Source organism: Chaetodon auriga, chromosome 8 (assembly GCF_051107435.1).
Source record: "Chaetodon auriga isolate fChaAug3 chromosome 8, fChaAug3.hap1, whole genome shotgun sequence".
NCBI lineage: Eukaryota > Metazoa > Chordata > Actinopteri > Chaetodontiformes > Chaetodontidae > Chaetodon > Chaetodon auriga.
The window spans coordinates 14,727,867-14,745,468 of NC_135081.1; the positions used below are offsets into that span (position 1 = coordinate 14,727,867).

Sequence of the window (17,602 nt, forward strand, 5' to 3'; positions counted from 1 at the left end):
TAGCTGAGCGATGCTGATATTAGACAGATAGTGATCTTAAAATAGCCTTAAATCTCTTCTGTGTACTTCAAGGACTCCGATTTATCAGCAAATTCCATTAATGGACAAATCAACAAGTAAGGAACAATCTTTTATACACTTTTATTACAAGGCAAAGCGTGACAGCCTGAACATGTAAAACAAACATTATTTACATCAGTGACTCATTGTTTCCATCAGAACTCGTCTAAGTTGCTCCTGCTGTCTCGTAGCTGTGTGAGGGATGTCAGCACCTCCTCTGTCGGCCTCCTCCCCAGCTGTTTGCCCCCTCTGTTCCTCACATTCACTGTGCCAGTCTCAATCTCCTTATCCCCCACAACTGGATGAACACACAATAACAAAATGTCGTCATAATCAGGTAACGCCAAATCAACAGCAAAGAACAGGGAGTTAGAGTTTGTGTTTTAATGTTAAACCAGGCTTCAGTGTACAAAGCAGCCACAGTTTTCATCCTATTATTCGTCTTTACCAAATATGTAGTTGTACTGGGCCAGCTGAGCAGAGCGAATCTTCTTGTTTAAGGTTGCTCCCTGGTCGTCATTCAAATCAGCCATGAAGCCAGCTTCACGGAACTGCTGGACCACCTTAACAGAGGAGAGGCACTTCTTTAAGATTGTATCTGCACCGAGCTTCTCACATCTACAAGCAAATTAATAATGACAGAAAGAAAAGAAAAGAAAGGCAGGAAGAAAAAATACACTTGGTCCACTGAAGCACCACAAGGAGATCGCCGCAGACTGACCTGTTTGCTGTACGACTCACTGTTGCCCCCCACAGGAAGTACAATGACTTGCGCCGGGGACAACCACAGTGGCCTGGGTGAGGGGCAAAGAGAGAGGCGATGGGTTAATGTGGACGGTATCGCAGCAGCCTCATAAAACGCATCCGACTCCGTGTAATGTTTTCTCACCATTTCCCTCCAAAGTTTTCAGCCAGTATAGCGATCATTCTCTCCAGTGATCCCAGCACCGCTCTGTGGATCATCACCGGCCGGTGCGACTCTCCGTCTCCACTGAAAGAACAGAGAAAGGGTTACCAACAGCGCGAGGGTTGGCTGACATACCAATAAGAGTAAAGAACAATTGAAACAAATAGTTTGTGTAAAACGAGTGATTTGGATGAGTTTTAAGCAGATTATTTTCTGTGAATATTCCATCAGTTTCCCTGATATTTTTAGACAATTCTCTACTACGTATTTCTTCATTTTTAAAAATTATAAATACTCAATGGGCTTTTATCTGACATATTCAGTGTTTACTTCTCCCTGACACCATTGTTATATTAGCTCTTTGGTTGTTTTAACTGCGTGCTCTGAGTGAAGGCTCTGTGATTGTAGCTTGTGGTAGGTTGGGGTCAGGACCCCCAGGTTTGGGAAGCAGTGCTTTAAAGGGGCCAGTGTGTAGGATTTAGGCAGACTCTGCGCCGTCTATCCCTATAAAGAGCTCAGTCGACGGTAACAAATTGACAACACTGCTCACTCCTAAACACAGTGGTCAAAATCTTGATATAAGCAGACAGTGAGGAAAGTAGGGCAGACTAATAAGAAGCAAAAGGAGGTTTAATGGACAAACTTGGAACATGCTGGCCTGAACTAATGAATTCAATAAAGGTCTAACCTGTCATGATCAGATTTGGTCCCAAATTAAGACTTCTGCCATTTAAACTCGAGCAATTACGGGACATTATACAACCACGATTCCCAAAAAGTCGGGATGTTGTTTAAAATGTAAATAAATACAGAATGGATGAATCATCTGCACCCGAACTGTGTTTACTGACAACAGTTTTACAAAGTGTTCCTGAGGCCGTGCAGTAATTTCCTCTATCCAATCACATGATCACAAAATGGCTAACCTCCCTCCATCCTCGCTTGTGAACGACTGAGCCTTTCCCGGATGCTCCTTTCATACCCAATCATGATGCTATCACCTCTTTTGTTGCTCCCAATTTGTTTGAAACATGTTGCTGCATCAAATTCAGAATAAACATATATTTTCAACAATCAATGAAGCCGATGAGATGAAACATGAAATATATTGTCTTTGTACTGTTTTCAATTGAGTGCATGTCAACAAAGATTAGCAAGTCATCACACTCTGTTTTATTTATGTTTGATACAGAGTCCCAACTGTTTTTTAAATTAGAGCTGTACACAGCAAGCATGTGGGTTTATCAAACAGACACGAACATGCTACAAAAGTGCCAGTGTGCAGATTTAAATCACAGCAGATGAAGGAATGTTTCGAGGTTGGAGAGCCAAACGCAGAAATTTATGACTCACCCGACATACTGAAGGTCAAATCTGATTGGCAGCTGGAAGTCCAACTGGATTGTGGCGCACTGGTGTTGCCTGCCAATGGCATCTCTGATCTGGATGTCGATCTGTGATGAAACATGCAGGAGTGTTACGTTTCGCTTAATCTACTCCAGCCAAGATCCACAAAATCTGAGTTCAGAGCTCCGATGCGCAGTCACTGCTGGGGACAAAACTGCATTTTTGTGGACAGGAATGATTACAAATGGGTTTCCAAGTAAAGCTGATCTGGCTAATTGTGGTTAACACACCCTAGCTAGATGCCTGTGAGGAATGTTTGCTTCGTGGAGCGTGCTGGTGTGTGTCTAACCCCGGCCTGACTCGACCTACCTCCACTCTCTGTGCCTCCACATGAGATCCATCATGTAACGTCTGCCTGAAGCTGGCTTCCCCTTGATGTTTACTGACTTCTCGCACGCGTAAACGTCAAACATGAAATCGCCTCAGAGCAAACCAAGGTCATTCTCAAGTTAAGCCAAGTTCATAAAACACAAGTAGCTGTAAGTTTTCAATGATCAAACCATCATATTTCTGTTTTTATTGGGATTCCTGTGGTCTGGGACACTGTGACCTGTATTATTTAGTGCTATAAACTGATGCTGGAAGAATCCCTGAGATAAGATGGAAAGTAAGAGTGTAAATCCTGAAATATTGTAAATACTGTATTTATCTCTTATTTATTTCTTCTATTTAATTCCTATTTTTTTATTATCTTCTTGATAGCAAGTTATTATTCTGCATATAACTGTTTTATTGTCTGCTGTCGTTTTGTTTTTGCATCTCGACACCATTGTAAATGAGGACTCCTCCTCAATGGTCTTTCGAGGTGAAACAAAGGTTGAATGAATGAATTCAATCTACATATATGTGCTTTGTTCTCGAGAGAAGAGGACTGATACCACCCTCATGTCTGTCCATTGAATATGAAGCTGCAGCCAGTCGGCTTGAAAAAGCTAGCTTGGCTGTGTCGACCAAATCCACCCACAAGCACCTCTGAAACTTACTAATTACCGTCTTATATTGTTGACTGCTGTCAACAGACATCATGTGAAAAAACAAGATTTACACTCGTGTGTGGAAATCATGTTTCTTCACTGCATGTTGTCCTTCTCACTGACCTTTGGTCCGTAGAAGGCTCCGTCTCCTGGGTTCAACTCCCAACGTTCACCAAACTGCTGCAGACTCCTCTCCAACTGCTGCTCTCACACACACACACACCATACAGTACATTAAGTAAGTAGACGTAGCAGATAATGTAAGTACATTAATGCACATTACGGTCATCATGCTGGTCTTTCTGTGAGTGTGTGTCTGAGCTGTGGGAGCTGGGAACCATAATGTTCAATTACACGCAATTGAATCAGCTTAAATTGCCGTGGTGCCCATTTAAAAGGCGTCCACTGGGATTTAGAGATATACATCTAGCCAGCAGGCCAACACGGAGCAGATCCCTCTTGGAAAGCACCACTCATATAACTGACTGGTTAAGTGGATATCATTACACCTTGTCGCTCTGTTTAAAGAAGATCGTTTTTTATAGCTGTGATTAACTGTGTCCAGCTCGCAGTACATTTGAACAGCTGGGCCTGTCTCGGATTTTGGCAAACCACACAATGATAAGGCGTGTGTGTGTGAGCATGTGCGTTTATCTATACCTGCTCGGCATTATCCCACTGTTCAGGCTCTCCTAGGTATGGTGTAGGACGTGTAGACAGGAGGCAGTGGAAAGAAAAGCCAAACACTTGATACACATGCTTCACAAAGTCCAAACATGCCAGAATCTCTTCTTCAAGCTGAAAGACAGAATGAAAAAAAGATAAGAGCAACAAGCGGACATAATCATGAAAATAATGAGACTAAGAGTTTAAATTCCAGCAAGGGTGGGAAAAGAAAAATAAACCTGCCAATGCATTGACTGTAAAGCTTGGAGATTGAATTAGCATTTCACAAGTTAACAGAGTGATGCTTATCATGGGACAAAAATCTCTGAATTAACAGGACACCAGCAGAAGGTCTGGAGGAGTGCAATCAGTGTCGTGGGAAGGTTCCAGGGCACAATGAGGGGGATCTGGATTACACAGATAGTCCAGCCTCAGAGATGCACATATGGAGGTAGAGCAGGACAAAGTACTTCATTCATGCAGGCTGAGGCCTCCTGGAATGTCTCAGGAGTTATTTGTACAGCCCATCTAATCACTGTACTCTGGTCCCACATATGTCCCATTCACAGCTTTCACCACACTTGCAGCACCTAAAAGAAGTACGCAGTGATCTTCAGCAAAAACAATGCATGCATGTTCACATCTGGGATGAGTACCTGCTCAGGTGTGCAGAAGATGTGAGCGTCATCCTGGCAGAACCTTCGAACACGTGTGAGACCACCCAGCGTCCCCGAGAGCTCATTACGATGCAGCGCCCCGAAATCGGCCCATCGCAGAGGAAGCTCCCTCCACGAGCGAACACGCTGCTCAAACATGAGACTAAACACAAGCGAGGAGAGTGAGGCGCTGCTCAGTCTCCAGAAGACATTAGTGTACAGGTAGGGGTGTGCGTGTGTGTGCGTGTGTGTGCGTGTGTGTGCGTGTGTGCGCGCTCTCACCAGTGTGCAGGACAGTTCATGGGCTTCAGAGCGTAGGTCTGAGAGCCCTCTGACGTCACAGTGAACATGTTCTCGCTGTAGTGCTCCCAGTGGCCCGAGCGCTCCCATAATGCAGTGCTGTACAGTGTTGGGGTCACGACCTCGGTGAAACCTCGGCTTCGGTATTCACTCTGAAGACGGACAGGAAGGAAGGACGTGTGTGACAGTGAGTGCAGGACAGGGTCAGACTGTCACAACAGCAATAAATGAAGGCTAACGAGAGAGGACGCAATGAACACAGCACACTGATTGTTATGTTTGTATATGTATGTGTGTGTCTGTGTGTCGAATGCTAACATGGACAATATAATACATTTAATACATTTCTAACCCAATGAAGGGACATCCAACTACAGATAATCAAAGTAAGCACAGACCATTGGGTTATACAGTAATACACAAAATCTCTTGCATCAAGTGAATGAGCTGAAACGTCTTCACTCATTCATCAGACTGATCTGTGGCATGTAAATGGGAATATGAAGAGAACAGTTCTATAAAACCAGAGATCCACTGATATACAGCATATATAAGATCAGAGTTACACCAAAAAAGAGAGGCAAGTGTGAAGTTTTGCAGTTTTTGCAGCCAGCTGCTAAATCTGGCATCTGTTTGTTGCTTCCTGACACCTCTACTTGGTACTGATGATTGTTTTAAAGTTAAACTGGAAATGAAAAACGATTTCTGCTCTTATTGCTCTCTCATAAATGGCTCTAATAGAGAATAAAGTCTACAGTCAGATTACTTCAGGCTATCTGCACGTTGGTTAGTGACTTTGCACAGAGAGTATGTTCACCTTAATGAAGTCAGTGAGGGTGTTGTAGATGTGGGCTCCTTTAGGCAGAAAAAAGCAACTGCCTGGACTCACGTCATTGAAGAAGAACAGCTCCTGGTCCTACGCAGAAAACACACATGGCATTTATTACCAGAAACACTTCTTTAAGCACTGATTTTTACGTTTTTTAGCTCTTCTAATTTACATTTGGTCTTACCGTCCCAATGCGTCTGTGGTCCCTCCTCCTCGCCTCCTCCTGCTCCCTCTCCCACTCCTGCTTGTCATTCTCACCTGGAAAGGCCACACCTAGGAGACGTGTCCAACCCGAGGACTCCGTCTGATTGGCCAGGGTCACGGACGACAGCTGGGATGTCACAGATACGAAGTGATGAGAGGTTGGGGAGAAGAGGGAGAGAGAGAAAATAATGAGCAAACAAAGAGGCGGCGACAGAGACGGGGAGAGTGAGGGTCAGCCAGAAGAGGAAGGCTGACAGCATGTCTGATGGATGGGAGTGTGTTTGTAAGGGCCGAGAACAGGAAACTGGCCTCTGACAAACACAACATCCTGCTGCTGATATTTCCAGCCTGGCTGCCATGGAATCCCAGTCTGCCCAATAACAGCCCAGCATGGAAACTCCTCCCCCTCCCTGGATCAATAAAGACGAGGGAAATTCCATTTACCCAGCATGTGTCCCACAGGACGGACGGTGCCAAACGGGTCCAAATAAAACATATTCAGCGGTCAGACGAGATTAACCCGCTATCTTTGATTATCACGTGTGAAACAAAAGTAGGACTGTTTCCTTTTTTAATCATGTTAAAGCAGCAAAAAAAGGCTGATGGCTGAAACAATGTCTGGCTGTCAAGGGACTGTCCATCAATTCATAAGCTGGTTTAAGAGTAAAAGGCAAATTTTGGGAGCAGCTGTGGAATATAAATTCAAAGAAAGAGGAGGAGAGACGAGAACAGAAAAGCCACAAAGATGCAAGCGGAGGAGAGGACAAACACACACCTGGAGCATCTTGAAGACCTTGAGGAGGCCAGTGTGCGGGAGGAGGGGGCCGTCGCAGACCGCTATGCTGTCCCCACACCTGAGTCACACACAAAGGATTGTTTAATCTCTTGGTGAGAGTGTAGAAGGCCACATCAGAGGTGTGTGTGTGTGTGTGTGTGTGTGTGTGTGTGTGTGTGTGTGTGTGTATTAACACGTGCCTGTGCACTGTGATGGTGGGGCCATTCATCTGCTCCTCAACCAGCTGCAGTCTCAGCTCGCTGTTCTATAAGAAGAACGCCCACAAAACACACAGAACATTCATAAGCATCACAGCTCGATGCGCACAGCAGGACAATAGGAAGGGGCCTGACCTCAGTAAGCAAACAGTGAGACAGTAGAAAATGCCACCAGCACACCATAAACAGGAGACACTCCTACACAGTGAGTAATATCAATGCTGCTCACATGTTATCAAAGGCAGCATATCTAAAAACCCAGTTACACAAGCTGCTACAGGTACGGTGCATTAGGGCTGGGTGGGATACTGGTTTCATCACAGTCACCAGGGTCACTTTCTGCCACAGCATGGATTTTGAAATACTACTAACTACCACATGATAACACAAAGATGTGGAAGGTAACATTTCATGTACATTGCACACATATTTCTGTGTTGTTGGGTGAATAAACACAAAAGTCTTCATCTGCTGCCGCCATCTGAGGAAGTGAGGACCCATTAATGATAATAATAATAATACTAAACTTTATTTGTAGAGCACCTTTCATACAGGAATTGCAGTTCAAAGTGCTTTACAAGAAGGGAATCACATGCGCCAAGTGAGTGCTTTACATAGAAACTGGACTTGAACACATGAACTTTGACAGACTTGCCCTGTGGTACATGGACTGTTGTACTTATATAGTACACTTTGGTGTTTCTGCCAATAAATGCTGTTGAGATGCCTCATCCTACCCTTTGTCTAACTCTGAGAATGAATCACATTACAATACACTTAACCCACAATTTTCAGTCCTATTTGAAGCCAATAAACACATCTGTTTTTGTTTTCTTGATGACTTTTAAGTTCCCTTACATTCTTAATGGAAGTAAAGAGGTAGAATCATGTATTGAATGGAGGATCCCTTTCATTTTTGTAATACTGTGCTATAATAACGTCACCGTCATCCACCCATACTTGCTATACAATATTATTATGGTTTGAAGAAACTCACCAGCCCTAAATGAAGGTGTATATACTGTATGATGAAAGTAACATCAACTTTGGTGAAAACCCAAAACACCAATCAATTACTCAACATATTCTCATCAATTAATTACATTGCTCAGACATCTGACGTGTCATTTCAGGAAAAGCACAGGCGTAATTAGGAACTAATAATGACAGCAGTCTTGACCAGATCCAGCGAGCTGGTATGGGCCTTTCACTGAGCAATCATTAGTGTAACGAGTTACATCTGTGCTGTCTCTGCTTTCACAGATCATGGTGTATTATTTGAACAGAGACATTGGCATCACTGACCTGGAAAAGCTCTCGGACCTCTTCCATATTCAGCTCCAGTCTGGACAGAGGAAGTTTGAGGGCTGCAGTCTGTTTACATCTCTCCTCCACATCACTCAAAGACAGGGTACTGTGTGTTTGGGGGGGGGGGGCACAGGTTCAGGTAAGACAATAAAAGCACAAAAATCTGTGGCAGTAAGACACAGTGTATGAAGCAATAAGCACCAGTGTCAAGGTGATTATGGGGAAGGAAAAGAGGTCGAGGGCTCTGTAGTGTTTGAGATTTAACTTTGAATGATCCCTGTGTGGGAAAGGGGTCATTACAGCAGCACAGAATAATGTATAGATAAGAATGTGAAAAAACACGTCAACACAGGTGGTTTACATGTAAAGAAGACATCAAAGGCAAAACAAAACAAGGTCAGGGTGGACCTTTTCAGGGTAGGGAAGCCAAGAAACCAATAACATTTCTATAAAAGATCATTCATTTTTAGTGTACCTACAGTCCTGTGACAAAGTTTACTGTTTATGTCACCTGTTGTCCAGCAGATGGTCACAGTAAAGCCCGAAATCTGTCACTCCTTCTCTGCACACGTCGGCACCAAATACCCTCTCCAACACTCCAGCAAGGACGCACGCTCCTGTCCTCCATGCTGCCTGTGAGAAGGAGGGTGGTAGAGTGATTAAAGGCATGTCCTATAGACCTCGACTTACTGAGTGGGAAACATCTTAATAACAGCGAGCAAAATTCTCTAAAAACTAAGGAAGTGCCTCCTTAACTGTCTCATTTGGCTGAGGACTCATAGAAACACCCTTTGAATGTTTTAAACACAATTAATCCAGGAAATATCAGTGTTTCATCTGGATATTTACTGACACGTGTTTCCTTCTACCACTACTTCCTTCCTTGACCTGGATGTTTTTGAAGTCAAGGAAGAGTGACAGAAGAAAAAATGGCTCTTATAATATTAAGATCCACCTCAAAGGATATGTGACATTGAAAATGTGAAATCACCATATATTTCAGGGAGAAACTAACAGAAAACAAAAAAAGATAGAAGTGTACGAAGCAGTTTAGAAAACGGTTTGATTACCTGTCGTCCCTCAACTGTATCGAACCCCAGAAGTTGTAGTTCACAGTCTGCCTCTAGGGGCCGTCCAAGCTCCCACAACTCCCCATTCACTGTACTGACCAGTGCTCCTTTCACACTGCAAGAACAGATGTAATAACCCTCTTATTACTTAAGAATACGCACACATACAGAACATGTTTCTATATTCGTTAAGTATTTACCGAATGCTCTGAGCAACAAAGAGAGGAGTGGTGACACCAGCTCTTCCCTTTACAGTCCGGCCATCAGCCAGGCGGATACTCAGGGGGGTTTCTGTAGCTTCAGCTCTGCTCTTAGCGCCTTGTTTTTCCCTGAGGGACTCAAAGACTTGCAGTCGCTCAGATAAAGCTGGGCACACCTGCAGCCACACAGGAAAGATGCAGATATGAGTTAAACAGATGTGAGGGTGGCAGAGGTTCAAAACAATTCAACAGCACCACACACACACACACACACACACACACACACACACACACACTACAGCCTTCAAAAATATCATGATAACATAAACACCTTTCTAAACAGGTTTCAACAAATACTGAATATTATGACCTCTGTGAAGGCAGGCTTTGCTGCCGGACTGCTGTGTTAGTTCTAATAAAGTGTACCTAATAAACTGGTAACTCTGTATATTGATACATCAATATTAATATTGTGATGAAACAATGTGATAAAGCTTCAAGTGCTGTACTTCCCAGAGCGTCATGGCTGTGTAATGCTAAGTAATGGTGCAGTGATGGCAGATTCTTTAGTTAAATTGCTGTTACACCTAAATTAATTAAGTATTAAGTAAGTAATTAAGTATGCAATGCCTTAACATTAGATTGACGGTTTCCTTCTCACTAGCTTTATCACCTACACTTATTTAACATTAAACTGAATATGAAATACTGACAACCATACCTCAAATGATCAACTTGAAGGCATTCAGTCAGAAATAATGTAATTGTTTTGGGAAATCACTTTACCAAATGAAAGAGAGCGAGCAGGGAGCAAAAGTGGACACACATAAGATCACAAACACACCGGCAGAGCCATGTACTAGATGACTGAAGACAGTATTAAAACCACCAAGAAATAAGGTTTAACTAGACAGGCAGTTTAGTTATCACACCGCAAACAACACACTCCCACTATTGACCAACAGCAACACAACTGCAGCTCTCAGCGCTGACAGAACACATGATGTACTGGTGGCTAACGCTAGCTGTTACTGCACTGCACTAATAACCTCGCGCACCTTGCTGTACCTCCTGCGCAGGCAAAGTGTCGCACGAGCCGTCGGTCGACAGATAACCGGCCGAAATAGCTGTGTCACCGACATCCTACACACTCCGGCCAAAACACACGCGTTAATTTCTTAAGTCCCTACATTACTTTCGCCCTCCTCTGGGAGCGGCCATAACACCGGAAGCATAGTGCGACAGCAACGGGAGCGTCATGACGCAGCCACGAAGCGGCGTGCGCGCTCACGACAGTCCACACCAGAATGTGCGTACACGCGGGAACTGCGCACACGGTGCATCTACAGTTGTTGTGACGCTAATAAATAATATCCCGACGTTAACAACTAAAGTCATGCACATTCAGAGCAGGTATTTCAGGCACATTGAAAAATATGCTGAAATTAAAACGACACAGTTCATTGTTTGGAGCCGGAGACAGCTGAAGCACAACACAAACCCACCCATTATCACAGCAGATCAGCTTAACTGCGCCCGCAGCTCAGTGATCAACTGGTCTGCAACACAAAGTACTTTGACAAAGACATCGACCTACAGCATTTCGATAGGAAACAGGCACAACAGAGTCGATGTGCTCCATTAAGGAGCTGTGCTGTAACAGCCATCTGCTGTAACTACAGCTGCATTTAAAAAATATTGTTAGTGCCCGAAGCGTTAGGCTGTCCTAGATTAGTGAATAAACTGCGAAAATCTAATTTAAAACAATTATTTTATCACTACGAAAACCATCTCCACTGTAGCTGGTGTTCAAATTATTGACACCTTTTAAACAATACCCCGAGGAAACTACAACAAAAACGCAATGTAAGCAGTTTTGAACTTAACATCTGAATGCAATGATCATTGAATACTTTTAATTAGAGATAACTTTCATGTGAACTGCTGTAAGTCAATGAACAACTCAGTTCATTCTGCCTACGGACGTGAACACATTACGGTTCACACCATTTTCAGGAGAATTAGTCGACAGAAGCAGGCCGCTGTAGTTACAGCAGTACATAATGGAGACTTGGACGCGTTCAGCTTTAAGAGCTGAAGTACCAGTGAACTACCACTTGGGGGAGCTACAGTACTTTCGGATGGAAGAAGATAGTCCATCTACGTAGTGAAGAAATCTATCATTAATATTAAAATACATCTAAGCATTTAATGGAATAAATACTGGGCATCCAGACACCCTTTAAATGCTTTTTCATCTCATCAATCAATTAGTGACTTACTGGCCAAATTTAGACCATTTACTGCAGTGGGACCCAATTACTGATGGATTTTAAAATAAGGGACGACCTTCAGTATTCGCTCACTCACTCCACTATGTCCAGGGTGAAATGTTGCAGAAAGAACACCATTAGGTAGGACTTGATGTTTAAACAAGCAACATGTTTACATGTTAACCTCCTCACAAGGAGAGATGCCTCATGGTGCGGCTGCAGCATCAGCATTAATCATTAAGGACCTCACAGTTTGGCTATTTCAACAGTGTATCACAATTTTCACTGTTAATTGTAAAATAATGGCACAGAGGCCCTTTCTTTTTGAAAGTAGAGCATAGCTTACAAAATGTTGTTGCAACATGAATGCATGTAGTTAATTCACCCTTACATCATTAACTGCATGATAAAATTACGTTAAAAAAAAGGGCCTTTGCTTAGTGTTACTCTATGAATGTTTTAACTGAGGTTATGGGCTTGTCCACCGGAACTGGGTTGTAAACACTATATAAATGTATTCAGTGAATGCTGCCAATGCGGCCCATGTGCCTATATGTAAAGCTGATCTCGCGAGTGAGACAAAGTTTGGAAATTGCATTTCTAAAATGTGGCTTTCCTACAACAGAGTGCATTGTAGTGTGCAATGTTTTAGCAACAATCCTCAAAAACAAAATAAAAAAAAATAAAAAAAAGCACAGTCTTCTCAAGGAGGTAATGAGAGAAAAGTTGGAGTTTTTTCAAGAGAAAAAAAAGGAATAGAAAACAGCAAATCACCTCCCCCGTTCAATTAAGACAGAGCACCGACTACTTACAGTCAACAGTGCAACAAAAAACAGTGACGAGTGTGTTAAATCTGTGAGGAAAATGGATGCAAGTCCATGAAAGCACTAAAAAGTGTAGTCATCCTTCTGACTCTGCAGGAGGCTTTGTGTTCAAAAAAACAAAAATATGAAGATGTATTCACCCCTCTACGTATGCAGATAGTAACTGTGACAGTAATAGAATGTGTGCATGTTCATCACACCAGAAAGGATTGGACACTCAAAGACCAGTGATAGAGCATCATTGATGTGAACAGCAGTAAGAGCAATTCTTATTCTTATCAAATGTACACAGACCATCAGTTTTGTCACAAGTTCAGTCAATTTCAAACTCAAATCGTCAAAGTGGAGGTGAAAGAAAGATGGAGGTTATTTACAGGGACAACTAAAATAGAGAACGTGGTAGGTGCTGAGTAAGCAGCTGTAACAATGAATCTAACTTTCTCTCTGTGCAACGTGAACACACCAATGATCTGGGTTCATACTTAGCTGTTTTTGCAGATAAAAGACATACAGTTTACAGAGGGTGGTGACAGACTCGTATAACATTCAGTGAAACATCACAACTCTGATGATGCGCTAACACTGTAGTGACAATTATGCTCTTTGTTGTTACATTTTTACAATGTATCTATTCACCAACTTTATGCAGGGACGTTTGCAGGCAGTCAGTGTATCCTGAAGAACTGTACTTGGACACAGGAGACAACACACACTCCATGATCAAGACAGACACAGGGGGCTTTGAACAGCAACACCCACCATGCACCTCTCGCTGCGTGGGGTGAACTATATCAGTGTGGAGCAGAGGAAAGCATTACGTATAGCAATCCTGCACAAGAGGAAAGATTACCGCCCTCGTGCTGACCCCCTTTTTACCCTCAGAAATGTTGAGAGGTGCCGGGGTGTTTCTGGACAAAGCCACTTGAGCACAAAGTAAGCACAGGGGCTGGAGGGTAAAAGCATGAAACTAGAAAAAGAAACAAATCAGAAGAAAAGGCCAAACAACTGGAGTATTTAAATAATCCATTTTCAAAACAACCCGAAGTAGCTCGAATGTTTTCACCCCCAATACATCTGTGGGTGCTGCTGCAAATGGAAAACTGCCACTTCTATCTAGTAGAAAAGCGCAAAAAATAAAGGCGTTAAATGTTAATGCAATATGAAGATGAAGCTCTGTAAATACATAAAAACAATTCCTTTGAAAACAAGCAGAAAAATCTGATGAACAGCGCAAATAAACTACAACAGCGCAATCCAAGTGATTAATTGTGACCAAATAAAATGTCTCCCTCCCAGTTGAATTGAAACTCTGGATTTTATTCAAGTCAGTACATGTCAGCCTAGCAAGAGAGTGGTTCAAGCTGAAATACCTCCCCCCACCCGCAATCCACTACTGAGTATCTTCATGACTCAGTCTAACTTGAAGCGCGCACAGGCAGACATTTATGGTGGAAATAAAAATACAGAATTATCTTCACCCTCCTCTTCTGCGTGGTGGTTTCAAAAGGAGGAGAGAAAGGTGCGACAGATACTGCAGAGAAATTCTTCTGGAGCTAAAGCTTATCCAAGGCCTCAATCACAGTTAAGACGGGGTACGTGAGTGACGATCATTGTCCTCATTAACAGAAACAAGAGCTTGAAGAGGGGAAAAAAAGCTGCATCATCTCAGTTTTTTTATATTTACAAGCTTAGAGATAAACAGTGGGAGGGATGGAGGTGTGGAAAAGGTCGAGCAAGAGAAGAAGACTATTTACAGCAAGTACTCTGGAAATAGGAACAAGTGTTAACCTCGGCTGCAACACAAATCTCATCACTTCAAAAGAGAAATACCATTTTAGGACACACAGTACACACTCATACACTCATGGAAGAAGAGATTACTTTGGAAACTACTTGCAATCACCACTTCAATCAAACATTTTTAAAGGAAGAGTTTGGCATTTCGGGAACTACGGTTATTGGCTTTCTTGCTTGGGACAGGAAACGATTAGCTTAGCTTAGCACAAAAGATTGGAAACGGGCAGACGGCTAGCCTCGTGACGAAATCAACCTGCCTTCTGTGGACGAGCGCAGTGACTTTCTGGAATCTCATTGCTGTGAGGTTGCCAGTGCACCCGGCCACAAAATGGTTTGGTACCTTTTTATGCCCTTCAGTCTTTGTAGGGATCAAACAAACAAGATACAGCATGTGATTCGTGAACTTAAGACGTGTTAGTAGGTTTTCGCTTTAAACCTCAGAACAGATCAAGTGTCGATGTTTCACCGTTTCCTGTCTTTATGCTAAGCTAGGACAAACGGCTGCTGGCTGCAGCTTCATATTTAACACACCGGCATGAGAGTGATGTTGATCTCATCTAACTCTCAAAGAAAGCCAGTGAACAGATTTCCCAAAATGTCAAACTACTGACGTCAGCTTTTTGTGTGTCTCTTCCACGCTCCTGCTCTCTCTCTCTCTCTCAGGTAAAGTGACCCAACAATCACACAGGTGGGCAAACTAAATATTGTTTAATTTCTGCTTGAACTATCTGAGTCCTCTCCCTAAGGTTATGTCACTCTTGTACCAAACCTAATGAAACTTCTATCTACTGTATTTGGAGAGAGATGGAAAAAAGTGAAAGACTGACTGAGACTTGTTACATAAAACTCTGCACTATTGAACTGATAACCTCATAGCTGTACTGTACAGTGTAAGATGGCTGGCAACCTAGCTGAAGCAGGATGATTTAATCAGCTATTTACACACAACCTAAGGTAGTTTTAATTCAAGCTAATTAACAGAGTGAAGATATCTGGGCTCATACCAGCAGGGCTAACACACACTCTGCACTTCAGCGCAGGGCGCTTGCACTTCCCGTTTAGCATGTCATAGTTGACCACTTCAGTAGCGTGGGGGTAAGAAGGGTCTCTTGGCATGGAAGGGACCACCTGTGAATGGAGGACCAGGCCGCTTGCCCCCGCGAAACCCCCCAAAAGGGAGATCTTGGCTAAGATGCTGAGAGGGGTTTCGGCCTGGCAGCAGAGGTCTCTGTGGGATGGGCACTGAGAGAATCGGGGGTCGAGGGCTGGGCAAGTTGAGGAGGGGAACGGGGTTGGAGGTTTGGTTGCGGGGCTGAGCTGGAGGACTAGTTGGGGGCTTGTGGAGAGGAGGGACATTGGACTGAGCAGTGAGGCGAGTGGGGGCCGTGTCAACTGCAGGGGAACTAGGAGTGGAGGGGGAGGTTGTGGAGGATGTGGGAGAGGGAGAAGGAAGAGGTAGATTCAGAGGCTCCTTCACTCTGCCCAGCAAGGGCAGAGGAACACCCGGGTTACCTGGGCGGTGGAGAGGGGCTGCATGACGGGGAACAAAGGGCTCTTTAACTGTGCCGGGACGGGGCAGCTTAGGGGGCTCACCCAGCAACGATGACATGAGCGGTGGAGGGCCTACTTTGCTTCCCCTGGGCCCCACCCCACCTCGATCTGTACTTTCAGGTCTGAGTGGGGGAGGAAAGGACAGGGGCCGGTCAATGGGGACCAACACTCCCCCCACCATTACTGCAGAGGGCACAGCGGAGTGGGTAGGTGGAGGGGAAGGGCGCTGCGGTACAGGAGGCGGAGGGGGTCGGGGAATCGGTGGAGGTCCGCCAAATAAAGGGGATGTAGGATGAGGATGCTGGTGAAGGAGTGATGGAGGAGGAGTCTGCATATTATCTGTGTGGTAGGGCATCTGGAACGGAGATTGAGGGGGATGTGAGAGTGGATGGGACGGAGGTGGGTGGAGATGTGGGAGGAGGAGATGTGGGGGATGAGGAGGCATGGAAGGGGTCATGTCCTCATTGCCTCCCTGGCCAATGTTTAGAGGAGGGGGGACATCATGGGGTGAGGGAGGCTGAGCTTCCATGTATTCCTCCTCTTCATACCACATTGCTCCCCCTGGCCGACCACCAGCCCCTCCCCCTCGCCGAGAACCTCGACCAATCATGCGGATGCTCTCTACCGTCTTGATGCGTTCTCCAGCGAGTGGGCGATTAGAGTAACCTAGAGTTTGGATGGGTGCCCCTTCAGTGCAGGGCGACACTAGTGTCTCAATCCGATGATACTGGCCCTCCTTCCCTCCCACAGATGAAGACTCTTGACCTTTGCCCTTGTCCTCTCTTTTCGCACTCAGACTTCCATCATCTGAGCCACTGCTCGCCTTACGAGAGCCTGCAGAGGGTCTTCTTTCTCCAATCCCTCTGCTGTTTCCCATCATCCTTAACTGGCTGTGCTGTCCATCTTTCTTACCTTTCATATCATTACTGGGGGAAGAGGAGACGTGCTTCCTCACATTCATAATTTCATCGTCCTTCAATTTTGTGCCGCTCTTTTTCCCAGCTCCATACCGCGAAGAGGAAGTGCTCAGAAAGTCTCCATTGCTGCTGCTTCCCGATGGGGTGATCACAGCATCCCAGGGTTCGCTGCGGTAGGCTGTGGGTGACAGGTTATGACCTCCGGATGACCCTAGAGATTCTGGGACACTCCCAGGTGTGTCCATGATCTCATCCTGGGTGGGGGTGCCAGCAGCCTCGTCTCTCACTGGTGTCCCATCCACCCCATCGGGACTGACATCACCTAGAGCGAGACTAAAACCGGGATTGCCCTGCAAGAAACTGTTGATTTTTGATTCTAGGCTGGGGGGAGAGACAGGAAGAGCTGAGGGACGGGGAGGGGGCGGAGGAGGGGGAGGGGACAGTTGTCTCTCTTTCTCCCAGTCTCTGGTTCTAGCAGGTGTGTCTCGTTTGAGGCTGTTGCCCACAGTGGGTTTTGTTTTTGGGGTGGTTGGGGTGAGCGGGGTTTTAACTGTTGATGATTCTGGGGAAGTTCGGGTAGGAGGAGCAGAGGAGGTGTTTGTCACACTTTGCAGGAGAGAGGACAAACCTGCACCAAGACAGAAGATGATGAGTAAAATGTTAATG

At 44.6% G+C, this 17,602-nt stretch overlaps 1 protein-coding gene across 3 annotated transcripts in view; it reads right to left on the reverse strand.

Moving 5' to 3' along the window:
- Nucleotides 1–125: 125 nt before the first annotated feature.
- The window catches only part of tars2 (threonyl-tRNA synthetase 2, mitochondrial), a 28,924-nt gene continuing 11,447 nt past the window's right edge, over nt 126–17,602 (reverse strand). The window contains exons 1-18 of one of the 3 annotated variants that reach the window (XM_076736490.1): nt 10,633–10,813; nt 9,575–9,750; nt 9,375–9,489; nt 8,816–8,937; nt 8,302–8,410; nt 6,979–7,043; nt 6,779–6,857; nt 5,984–6,130; nt 5,788–5,886; nt 4,953–5,122; nt 4,671–4,833; nt 4,009–4,146; nt 3,472–3,549; nt 2,321–2,421; nt 950–1,051; nt 782–854; nt 509–623; nt 126–358 (exon numbers count right to left, since the gene is read on the reverse strand). In XM_076736490.1, coding sequence (XP_076592605.1) covers nt 216–358; nt 509–623; nt 782–854; nt 950–1,051; nt 2,321–2,421; nt 3,472–3,549; nt 4,009–4,146; nt 4,671–4,833; nt 4,953–5,122; nt 5,788–5,886; nt 5,984–6,130; nt 6,779–6,857; nt 6,979–7,043; nt 8,302–8,410; nt 8,816–8,937; nt 9,375–9,489; nt 9,575–9,750; nt 10,633–10,716 — 2,079 coding nt within the window. In that variant the 5' untranslated portion in view covers nt 10,717–10,813 and the 3' untranslated portion in view covers nt 126–215. Of the gene's footprint in view, nt 359–508; nt 624–781; nt 855–949; nt 1,052–2,320; nt 2,422–3,471; nt 3,550–4,008; nt 4,147–4,670; nt 4,834–4,952; nt 5,123–5,787; nt 5,887–5,983; nt 6,131–6,778; nt 6,858–6,978; nt 7,044–8,301; nt 8,411–8,815; nt 8,938–9,374; nt 9,490–9,574; nt 9,751–10,632; nt 10,814–12,899; nt 17,565–17,602 lie in introns of those variants that run through there. The other 2 variants (XR_013077443.1, XM_076736489.1) reach the window with 2 other exon arrangements.